A 12,393-nucleotide genomic window follows, 5' to 3' on the forward strand; every position below is an offset into this window, starting at 1 on the left:
TTTGTCGGAAAGATATCAGTTTGTCTCTGTGAATGGGTTGTCCTCTGACAAATCAACTGTAAATTGTGGTGTTCCTCAAGGTTCCGTTTTAGGACCACTATTGTTTTCACTATATATTTTACCTCTTGGGGATGTCATTCGAAAACATAATGTTAACTTTCACAGCTATGCGGATGAAACACACAGCTGTACATTTCAATGAAACATGGTGAAGCTCCAATATTGCACTCGCTAGAAGCCTGTGTTTCAGACATAAGGAAATGGATGGCTGCAAACTTTCTACTTTTAAACTCGAACAAAACAGAGATGCTTGTTCTAGGTCCCAAGAAACAAAGATATCTTATGTTGAATCTGACAATTATTCTTAATGGTTGTACAGTCGTCTCAAATAAAACTGAAGGACCTCTGCGTTACTCTGGACCCTGATCTCTCTTTTGACGAACATATCAAGACTGTTTCAAGGACAGCTTTTTTCCATCTACGTAACATTGCAAAAATCTGAAACTTTCTGTCCAAAAATGATGCAGAAAAATTAATCCATGCTTTTGTTACTTCTAGGTTAGACTACTGCAATGCTCTACTTTCCGGCTACCCGGATAAAGCACTAAATAAACTTCAGTTAGTTCTAAATACGGCTGCTAGAATCCTGACTAGAACCAAAAAATTTGATCATATTACTCCAGTGCTAGCCTACCTACACTGGCTTCATGTCAAGGCAAGGGCTGATTTCAAGGTTTTACTGCTAACCTACAAAGCATTACATGGGCTTGCTCCTACCTCGCTCTCTGATTTGGTCCTGCTGTACATACCTACACGTACGCTACGGTCACAAGACGCAGGCCTCCAAATTGTCCCTAGAATTTCTAAGCAAACAGCTGGAGGCAGGGCTTTCTTCTATAGAGCTCCATTTTTATGTAATGGTCTGCCTACCCATGTGAGAGACGCAAACTTGGTCTCAACCTTTAAGTCTTTACTGAAGACTCATCTCTTCAGTTGGTCATATGATTGAGTGTAGTCTGGCCCAGGAGTGTGAAGGTGAACGGAAAGGCTCTGGAGCAACGAACCGCCCTTGCTGTCTCTGCCTGGCCGGTTCCCCTCTTTCCACTGGGATTCTCTGCCTCGAACCCTATTACAGGGGTTGAGTCACTGGCTTACTGGTGCTCTTTCATGCCGTCCCTAGGAGGGGTGCGTCACTTGAGTGGGTTGAGTCACTGACATGATCTTCCTGTCTGGGATGGCTCCGCTCCCCCCCCCCCCCCCTTGGGTTGTGCCGTGGCGGAGATCTTTGTGGGCTATACTCGGCCTTGTCTCAGGATGGTAAGTTGGTGGTTGAAGATATCCCTCTAGTGGTGTGGGGGGTGTGCATTGGCAAAGTGGGTGGGGTTATATCCTTCCTGTTTGGCGCTGTCCGGGGGTATCATCGGATGGGGCCACAGTGTCACCTGACCCCTCCTGTCTCAGCCTCCAGTATTTATGCTGCAGTAGTTTGTGTCGGGGGGCTAGGGTCAGTTTGTTATATCTGGAGTACTTCTCCTGTTCTATCCGGTGTCCTGTGTGAATTTAAGTATGCTCTCTCTAATTCTCTCTTTCTCTCTTTCTTTCTCTCTCTCGGAGGACCTGAGCCCTAGGACCATGCCTCAGGACTACCTGGCATGATGAATCCTTGCTGTCCCCAGTCCATCTGGCCGTGCTGCTGCTCCAGTTTCAACTGTTCTGCCTGTGATTATTATTATTTAACCATGCTGGTCATTTATGAACATTTGAACATCTTGGCCATGTTCTGTTATAATCTCCACCCGGCACAGCCAGAAGAGGAATGGTCACCCCACAGCCTGGTTCCTCTCTAGGTTTCTTCCTAGGTTTTGGCTTTTCTAGGGAGTTTTTCCTAGCCATCGTGCTTCTACACCGGCATTGCTTGCTGTTTGGGGTTTTAGGCTGGGTTTCTGTACAGCACTTTGAGATATCAGCTGATGTACGAAGGGCTATAGAAATACATTTGATTTGATTTGATTTGATAGTGGAATTTGAGGCTTGTCTTCAAAATAAAAGTACCTCTTTGAAAGTGATGCAGAAGGTTACAATTGGTGGAATCATGGCATATTTAGACTAGATAATGTTAAACAAGGTCGGAATGTGAATCAATTAAATGGGGTATCAGTCTACTCGGTGACACCCACAGAATAGAACTGTGAAGAGTTTACGCAAATATTAGCGTTGTAGCTCTTATCGCAGGACTGTGATTCTGTGAAATCACCTCCCCAGTCAGCCTATTGTGTGTATTGACATTCATATTAAACTTTACAGCTTTAGCTAAGGATTGGGGATCAATGAAATATATCAGTCTACTCATTACCCAAGATATTTTTTCCCAACGTCCTCCTCAGAGTTATCAGACTCCAAAACATCCTCTGGAATAATGTTCAATACACATAGGTTGCCAATAAATGTTGCTCAATTCACAGTTGTTTCAGAGTCCCGCAAAAAGAGCTACGACGCTAATGTTCTCTGGGTGTCACTGAGAAGACTGATACGCCATGTCATTGATCCACAATCCATAGGTAAGGCTGTACAGTGAAAGAAGTATGACCCTAACGCAATTCTAAAGTATAATACATCCAGTGTGATTTCAACATATTTTTGTCATATTAACTAATTGTCTTTTGTTGATTTCATAGAAACAACATTCCAACCTCGTTTAGCATGATCTATTTAATAATGGCATAATTCTACTATTTGTATTTATTTGCATCACTGTCAATTACATACTTTTATTTTGAAGGCTAACCCCTATTGTGGCTAATCCTTATTGTGGCTAGCTTCACAAAGATTCACAAAGATGGGTCCGACCACCATTAATAATCAAATAAGAACTGTCTTATAAATTAGGGTAATTTTAGATGATGACACCTAGCTATAAAGTTTGTTAGCAAACTATACCTACTGAAACAGATTGTCGTTTTGCTATGTTTTTCGGGAAGAACATTGTTTGCATCCATGAGCTAGCTAGCTTTTTTTATGACCAGCACTGTAGGTGTGCGAGACAACTCTCCCAGCATCGTAGCATACGTATCGATAAATCGTTGTGACATATGAAATACAAGTGATAGTTATTACACATTGATTACACTATGTTAAAAAAAATTATGAACTCGTTAAATTATTATGTGACAGTCATATTCAGGTCCTGATTGGTCAACAAGCTTATTTGACATGTAACTTTTTTGACATGCAAAGACCCAAACAGTGTTCCCTAGAAATCCTGGTTCAGAATGAAACGACAAATGAACAACGAAACAGCACAGCAAGTAAATTAAAGAAATAGGTTTTGATTATGTTTTCCTGGTAATGGGGACATACGTAAATGCCAACAAAATAACTTTTTGGTCAGTGGTGTGTGTGTGTGTAACCTCAGGAGCCACACTTGGGATAAAGAAAAAGTGGCCTTTATAATCAAGTCTTCGAGGTCAGAATAGAAGTCTCTCAGTAAGTGCAGGGAGACACACATAACTAGCTAAGGTCTCTGCACAGCTATTTCCAGGTCTCTCCAGAGATGTTCGATCGGGTTCAAGTCCGGGCTCTGGCTGGGCAACTCCAGGACATTAAGAGACTTGTCCCGAAGCCACTCCTGAGTTGTCTTGGCTGTGTGCTTAGGCCCGTTGTCCTGTTGAAAAGTGAACCTTCACCCCAGTCTGAGGTCCTTAGCGCTCTGGAGCAGGTTTTCTTCAAGGATCTCTGTACTTTTCTCTGTTCATCTTTCCCTCGATCCTTACTAGTCTCCCAGTCCCTGCCGCTGAAAAACATGCCCACAGCATGATGCTGCCACCACGCTTCACCGTAGGGATGGTGCCAGGTTTCCTCCAGATGTGACACTTGGCATTCCAGGCTAAAGAGTTTAATCTTGGTTTCATCAGATGAGAGAATCTTGTTTCTCATGGTCTGAGAGTCACTTAAGTGCCTTTTGGCAACTCCAAGCGGGCTGTCATGTGCCTTTTACTGAGGAGGGGCTTCCGTCTGGCCACTCTACCATAAAGGCCTCCCTGACCAAGGCCCTTCTCCCCCAATTGCTCAGTTTGGCCAGGCAGCCAGCTTCCATTTAAGAATGATGGAGGCCACTGTGTTCTTGGGTCATTCAATGCTGCAGCAATTTATTGGTACCCTTTCCCAGATATGTGCATCGACACAATCCTGTCTCAGAGGTCTACGGGCAATTTCTATGGACGACCTCATTGCTTGGTTTTTGCTCTGACATGCACTGTCAACTGTGGGACCTTATTTAGATCATGTCCAATCAACAGAATTTCCCACAGATCAATGGAAACAAGATGCACCTGAACTACATTTTGAGTCTCATAGCAAAGGGTCTGAATAGTTATGTAAATAAGGTATTTATGTTTTTTTAATTTTTGAAACATTCTAAAAACCTGTTTTCGTTTTGTCATTATGGGGTATTGTGTGCAGATCGCTGAAGACATATTTCTTATTTAATACATTTTAGAATGTTTCGCTCAAATTCAAGTTGTTGGCCACTGCCAAGAATTGCAATTCTACAAGTAGAAAAGGCATGTTCGTAGATAACAGGACGGCACGCAGCTCATACCAGTTTTGTTCTAGCAAGAGAAGGAATGGCCTCTCACTGTGATACGTACCTATTGGCAGTCTATCGACAGTGAGATTCTTGTGTGTTTCATGCTTAAGTGTCCCTGCGCAGGATTCAGCCAGCAAGCAAAGAGGTATCAGCAGAAAAGTTGTGTGGTGTGTGAGAGAGAAACTCACAGCATTTCGTACCATTTACATTGAATAGATTAGAACATACAAGCATCAAATATAGGCCAGCTCAGGAATCCATATTAACATGTACAGGGAACTGCCAAAATAAAGGAAACACTTGAGTAAATGAGGGATACAAAGTAAGCAGATACTTCCACACAGGTGTGGTTCCTGAGTTAATTAAGCAATTAACATCCCACCATGCTTAGGGTCAAGTATAAAAATGCTGGGCAGGCTCACTTGCCCATTACTTTGGCTACCATGGCTAGAAGAAGAGATTTCAGTGACATTGAAAGAGAGTTGATTGTTGGGGCACGTTTGGCAGGAGCTTCAGTGATGAAGACTGCTCAACTTGCTGTGTTTCAAGAGGAACAGTGGTACTGATTGAACCCAATTGAACACAATTTTCCACTACCAGCAACAAAACAACAAACTATGGAAGAACTGTGGAAGAATGATGTTGCATCCCACCAATAGAGCTCCAGACACTTGTAGAATCTATGCCAATGTGCTTTGAAGCTGTTCTGGTGGCTCGTGGTGGCCCTATTGAGACACGTTATGTTGGTGATTCCATTATTTTGGCAGTGACCTGTATATGTCCTGGGCATTGGAGAAGGTGTATGTGCAGTTGTTGAGTGGATACTGACCTCTTTTCCTGGTGCCCTGGTGGAGCGGAGTGTTTAGATAGGTCACTGCACTCTTCTTCCTCTGCACAGCGTGGATAGGAACACGTATGTGGGAGAAGAAATACAGCTGTGATTTGACTGCAAGTTTATCATGTCACTCACTCAAAAAGAAAACCTATTTGCTATTCATATGCTACACAGGGCCAGATCCTACCTTCATTAATTCAGATATGCACATTGAAAACAGTGCGTATTATGCTCACATTTTAAAAAGCATGTGCACTGGCATCCAATTGAATAAGAAACACATTGTGTATCGGCTGTTGTAATAATGTGTGGTTACACTATCAAAAATGTTTGATAAGTAGAAGAACAGCAGTGTAAGTCCATACCTCAGGCTCAAACACAGCTCCACTGTACACCGGATTGGCTGTTGTTCTTCGCTTACGCTCCTGCCTCCTCCTCTGAATTTCTATAACCACAGAGTAGTATATTAATACAGGCATTGCAGTATACACTCCTAGGGAATGCGGGTGAATGTAGGAACTGGAATTTACTTCAGGCGAAACTGGCTGTGCTTACCTTCCAAACGGTCATGGGTAACAAGTCCGAGGGACACCATGAAGGCAAGTTTCTGGGGGGAAACAATAAAAGAGTATTAGGACAACCCCCTCCATAAATTGTGCCTTCTGTGAGGAGAATTCCTAACATGAACAATTACACTATATATAAAAAGTATGTGGACATCCCTTCAAATTAGTGGATTCGGCTATTTCAGCCACACCCTTTCTGACAAGATAATACATTTTTTTAGCACACAGCCATGCAATCTTCATAGAATTGCCTTACTGAAGAGTACAGTGACTTTCAAAGTGTAACTGTCATAGGATGCCACCTCTCTAGTTCGTCAAATTTCTGCCCTGCTAGAGCTGCCCCGGTCAACTGTAAGTGCTGTTATTGTGAAGTGGAAACGTCTAGGAGCAACAACGGCTTAGCAACGAAATGGTAGGCCACACAAAGTCACAGAACTGGACCGCCAAGTGCTGAAGCGTGTAAAAATATAGTCTGTCCTCGGTTGCAACACCCACTACCGAGTTCCAAACTGCCAATGGAAGCAATGTCAGGACAATAACGTTGGGAGCTTCATGAAATGGGTTTCAATGGCTGAGCAGCCACACGCAAGCCTAAGATCACCATGCACAATGCCAAGCGTTGGCTGGAGTGGTGTAAAGCTTGCCGCCATTGGACTCTAGAGCAGTAGAAACGAGTTCTCTGGAGTGACGAATCACGCTTCACCATCTGGCAGTCCGACGGACGAATCTGGCTTTGGTGGATGCCAGGAGAAAGCTACTAATCACCTAACATCAGTACCCAACCTCACTAATGCTCTTGTGGCGGGGCCACAGTGGCTCCTGACCCCTCCTGTCTCAGCCTCCAGTATTTATGCGTCGGGGGGCTAGGGTCAGTTAATCTCTCTCTCTCTCTGAGCCCTAGGACCATGCCTCAGGACTACCTGGCATGATGACTCCTTGTTGTCCACCTGGCTGTGCTGCTGCTCCAGATTCAACTGTTCTGCCTGCGGCTATGGAACCCTGACCTGTACACTGTGATTACTATTATTTGACCATGCTGGTCATTTATGAACATCTTGGCCATGTTCTGTTATAATCTCCACCCGGCACAGCCAGAAGAGGACTGGCCACCCCTCACAGCCTGGTTCCCCTCTAGGTTTCTTCCTAGGTTTTGGCCTTTCTAGGGAGTTTTTCCTAGTCACCATGCTTCTACACCTGCATTGCTTGCTGTTTGGGGTTTTAGGCTGGGTTTCTGTACAGCACTTTGATATGTCAGCTGATGTAAGAAGGGCTATATAAATAAATACATTTGAATTTGGCTGAATGGAAGCAAGTCCCCGCAGCAATGTTCCAACATCTAGTGGAAAGCCTTCCCATAAGAGTAGATGCTGTTATAGCATCAAAGGGGGGACCAACTCCATATTAATGCCCATGATTTTGGAATGAGATGTTCGATGAGTAGATATCTATAACAGTGGCAAGAAAAAGTATGTGAACCCTTTGGAATTACCTGGATTTCTGCATGAATTGGTCATCAAATGTGGTATGATCTTCATCTAAGTCACAACAATAGACAAACATAGTGTGGTTAAACTAATAACAGACACATTCTTGTATTTTTCTTGTCTATATTGAATACATTATTTAAACATTCACAGTGTAGGTTGGAAAATTTATGTAGTTTGGAAAATGTAACCCCTCGGCTAATCTCACGCTCGTCGTAATGACTAGACCAGGGTGCAGCGTGCGTAGAGTTCCACATATTTTTAATAAATAGAAACTCAATAAACAAGACAATAAAGCACAAATGAAAGGTCAAGCTACTGGTGTGCACACAGGCAACTAACTGTAGACAAGATCCCACAAATCACAAATTAGGAAATGGCTACCTAAATATGATCCCCAATCAGAGACAACGATAAACAGCTGTCTCTGATTGGGAACCATACCAGGCCCACATAAACCATTAATCACCTAGATGACCCACCCTAGTCACTATCACGCCGCAACCAACATAGAGATTAAACAGCTCTCTATGGTTAGGGCGTGACAGTACCACCCCCCAAAGGTGCGGACTTCGACCGCAAAACCTGACTCAATAGGGGCGGGTCCGGGTGGGCATCTACAAAGGATGACACGGGGCGTCAGGGGTGGCTCTGGTGCGGGGCGAAGTACCCACTCCGCTCGCAGATACATCATCCTCCATGGTGGCTCTGGTGCGGGGATCTTCGCCGGAAGCTCCGGACCGTGGGTCGTTGCTGGAGACACCGGACCTTTTGTCGGCGCCGGACCGTAGATCATCGCCGGAGGCACAGGACTGTAGATCGTCTCAGGAGGTTCCGGACTGCTGACCGTCTCAGGAGGTTCCGCACTGTAGACCGTCGTTGGAGGTTCCGGACTGTGGACCGTCATTGGAGGTTCCGGACTGGGAACTGTCGCCGGAAGCTCTGGACTGGGAACTGTCGCCGGAAGCTCTGGACTGGGAACTGTTGCAGGAAGCTCTGGACTGGGAACTGTCGCAGGAAGCTCTGGACTGGGAACTGTCGCAGGAAGCTCTGGACTGGGAACTGTCGCAGGAAGCTCTGGACTGTGGAGGCGCACTGGAGGCCTGATGCGTAGAGCTGGCACAACGTGTCCTGGACAGATAACAACCCTTGCACGGCAAGTGAGGGGAGCTAGCACATGATGCACTGGACTGTGAAGGCGCACTGGGACACAGTGCGTAGAACCGGCGCAGGATGTACTGGACCCTGGAGGCGCACTGGAGACCAGGAGCGCTGAGCCGGCACAACCCGCCCTGGACAGATACCCACTTTAGCACGACAAGTGCGAGGAGCTGACACAGGACGTACTGGGCTGTGAAAGCGCACTGGAAACCTGATGCGTATAGCCGGCATCAATTGTACCGGAACTTTAACACACTTCTCAGGACAAGTGCGAGGAACTGTCACAGATGGCATCGGACAGCTATCACGCTCCTCAGGGCGAATGCCGTGCATACCACGCCAAACCAACAGCTCTTTCTCTTCACTCTCCTCCAATTTGTCCAATAACTCCTCGACAGACTCTGACTCAACCTTCAACTTTGCCGACTGCTCCATGTGCTCCCCCCCAAATATTGGGGTTTCTGTGGCCCACCTCCCCGACTTCGTCACGGTCCCTCTTTCGCTGCTTCCGCCTGCCTCCATGGCGGGCTCTTCACTCCTGCTATTATGTCGTCCCAAGTCCAGGATGTTCTCTCCCTAATCCCCTCCACAGACCAGGATGCCATTATCTACCAGGCAAGCTGCATGGTCCGTTGTTGGTGGGATCTTCTGTTACGCTCATCGTAATGATTGGACCAAGAGTAGAGTTCCACATATATTAATTAAATGAAACTTACCAAACAAAAACAAACAAGTACAAACAAAACGTGAAGCTACTGGTGTGCACACAGGCAACTAACTGTAGACAAGATCCCACAAACACAACGGGTAAAATGGCAACCTAAATATGATCCCCAATCAGAGACAACGATAAACAGCTGCCTCTGATTGGGAACCATATCAGGCTACCATAGACATACAATTCACCTAGATGACCCACCCTAGTCACTATCACGCCCCAACCAACATAGAGAATAAACAGCTTTCTATGGTCAGGGCGTGACAGCTAATGACTTCTCCAAAAGCTAATTGGAGTCAGGAGTCAGCTAACCTGGATTCCAATCAATGAGACAGATTGGAGATGTTGGTTGGAGCTGCCTTGCCCTATAAAAAAATACTCACAAAATCTGAGTTTGCTATTCACAAGAAGCATTGCTTGATGTGAATCATGCCTCGAACAAAAGAGACCTCAGAAGGCCTAAGATTAAGAATTGTTGACTTGCATAAAGCTGGAAAGGATTACAAAAGTATCTCTAAAAGCCTTGATGTTCATCAGTCCACGGTAAGACAAAATGTCTATGAATGGAGAAAGTTCAGCACTGTTGCTCCTCTCGCTAGGCCATCCTGCAAAGATGACTGCAAGAACACAGTGCAGAATGCTCAATGAGGTTAAGAAGAATCCTAGAGTGTCAGCTAAAGACTTACAGAAATCTCTGGAACATGCTAACATCTCTGTTGACGAGTCAACGATACGTAAAACACTAAACAAGAATGGTGTTCATGGTAGGACACCATGGAAGAAGCCACTGCTGTCCAACAAAACATTGCTACATGTCTGAAGTTTGCAAAAGTACACCTGGATGTTCCACAGCACTACTGGCAAAATAGTCTGTGGACAGAGTAAACTACAGTTGAGTTGTTTGGAAGGAACACACAACACTATGTGTGGAGAAAAAAGGGCACAGCATAAATACATCAAAACCTCATCCCAACTGTAAAGTATCGTGGAGGGAGCATCGAGGTTTGGGGCTGTTTTGCTGCCTCAGGGCTTGGACAGCTTGCTATCATCGACGGAAAAATTAATTCCAAAGTTCATCAAAACATTTTGCAGGAGAATGTTAGACTACCTGTCTGCCAATTGAAGCTCAACAGAAGTTGGGTGATGCAACAGGACAGCGACCCAAAACACAGATGTAAATTAACAACTGAATGGCTTCAACAGAAGAATATACACCTTCTGGAGTGGCCCAGTCAGAGTCCTGACCTCAACCCGATTGAGATGCTGTGGCATGACCTCAGGAGAGCAGTTCACACCAGACATCCCAAGAATATTGCTGAACCGAAACAATTTTGTGAAGAGGAATGGTCCAAAACTCCTTCTGACCGTTTTGCAGGTCTGATCCGCAACTACAGAAAACGTTTGGTTGAGGTTATTGCTGCCAAAGGAGGGTCAACCAGTTATTAAATCCAAGGATTCACATACTTTTTCCCACCCTGCACTGTGAATGTTTACACAGTGTGTTAAATAAAGACATGAAAACGTATAATTGTTTGTGTGTTATTAGTTTAAGCAAACTGTGTTTGTACATTGTTGTGACTTAGATGAAGATCAGATCAAATTGTATGACCATTGTATGACCAATTTATGCAGAAATCCAGGTATTTCAAAAGGGTTTACATACTTTTTCTTGCCACTCTAATTTGTCATGTAGTGTATACTGTATCTATAAATGACTTTATATGTTTACACTACATCTTTGGCAAAGCCTGCCTCCCAGAGTCATCTGTGAAGAACTTTAAGGTTCTATCAGTAGGCTGACATTCCAAAAAGTATGGTATGTATTTGTTATGCAGGTTTGACCCCAAGTTCAGAATGAAGCATAAGCTCCTTCTCCAGTATACCTGAGGATTGTCCTCTCTCTTTAGTCTCGGTGCTGGAGACAGAGGAGGGGTCCTGCTCACCAACATCTTCTGCCCCAATCCCCCCCGTGCTTTAACAGTCTGGAAACAGAGGGAGGAAAACAACGCTCTTAAAACATGAACAATGAAAGTAACAGAGTTATACATGTAGAATTACTTCAATTATGAAAAGGGAACAAGTCACTTTCCCATCCAAACTGTCCTGCTGACCCCACAAAATGTATTCATTTCCCTGAAAATGGACGATACAATTCTAGTATCGTAACTTCCCACCCAAACTGTGGTGCTGACCTTGGTGTCGGAGGTTAGGCCGCTGATTTGCAGTGTCTGCACCGATGCCGGGGCCGTGATGACAATGCCCGTCAACATGCCTGTGGGCTGGCCGCTCTTGGCGGCGCAGGGCTGGCCATTGATGATGCGCACCTGGTGGATGAGCCCGGCGCTGGAGGGCAGCGAGGAGGGGCTCAGCTTGTTGGTCAGCATCACCGGGCCCCGCTGGAGCAGCTGGAGTGCAGTCATCATGGGCCGAAGGGGCGCTGGGGCAATGGGCACACTGTTGGGCTTCGCCCGGACCTGAGTTGGGAGGATAGGGGTCAGAGGTTAGCCAATCATTCATCAGGTGTCATATTGGAGCTTATGGGTCTTCACAAATGTGTGTAAAAGAGACCGACCAGGGAAAGGTAATTCCAATGTGGTGCTCTGAGGTATCACTGTAGATGGAGGCATACAGTGGGGCAAAAAAGTATTTAGTCAGCCACCAATTGTGCAAGTTCTCTCACTTAACAAGATGAGAGAGGCCTGTAATTTTCATCACAGGTACACTTCAACTATGACAGACAAAATTAGAAAAAAAATCCAGAAAATCACATTGTAGGATTTTTAATTAATTAAATTAACAGGTGCCATTAATACAGGTAACGAGTGGAGGACAGAGGAGCCTCTTAAAGAAGAAGTTACAGGTCTGTGAGAGCCAGACATCTTGCTTGATTGTAGGTGACCAAATACTTATTTCCACCATAATTTGCAAATTAATTAATTAAAAATCCTACAATGTGATTAGTTGAAGTGTACCTATGATGAAAATTACAGGCCTCTCATCTTTTTAAGTGGGAGAACTTGCACAATTGGTGGCTGACTAAATAC

The 12,393-nt window shown here is 44.8% G+C and overlaps 1 protein-coding gene across 5 annotated transcripts in view; it reads right to left on the bottom strand.

Annotated features, from left to right (window-relative positions):
* LOC110525336 (PHD finger protein 21A) overlaps positions 1-12,393 on the bottom strand; it is a 108,598-nt gene that overhangs the window by 15,101 nt on the left and 81,104 nt on the right. For all 5 annotated transcript variants that reach the window (XM_036980395.2, XM_090234803.1, XM_036980413.2 and 2 more), the window contains 5 exons: positions 11,542-11,823; positions 11,233-11,331; positions 5,976-6,027; positions 5,786-5,865; positions 5,415-5,475 (listed from right to left, as the gene is read on the bottom strand). In XM_036980395.2, the coding sequence (XP_036836290.1) occupies positions 5,415-5,475; positions 5,786-5,865; positions 5,976-6,027; positions 11,233-11,331; positions 11,542-11,823 (574 nt within the window). The remainder of the gene's footprint in view (positions 1-5,414; positions 5,476-5,785; positions 5,866-5,975; positions 6,028-11,232; positions 11,332-11,541; positions 11,824-12,393) is intronic.

This window comes from Oncorhynchus mykiss, chromosome 1 (assembly GCF_057628025.1).
Source record: "Oncorhynchus mykiss isolate SJ-2025 chromosome 1, ASM5762802v1, whole genome shotgun sequence".
Taxonomy (NCBI): Eukaryota; Metazoa; Chordata; class Actinopteri; order Salmoniformes; family Salmonidae; genus Oncorhynchus; species Oncorhynchus mykiss.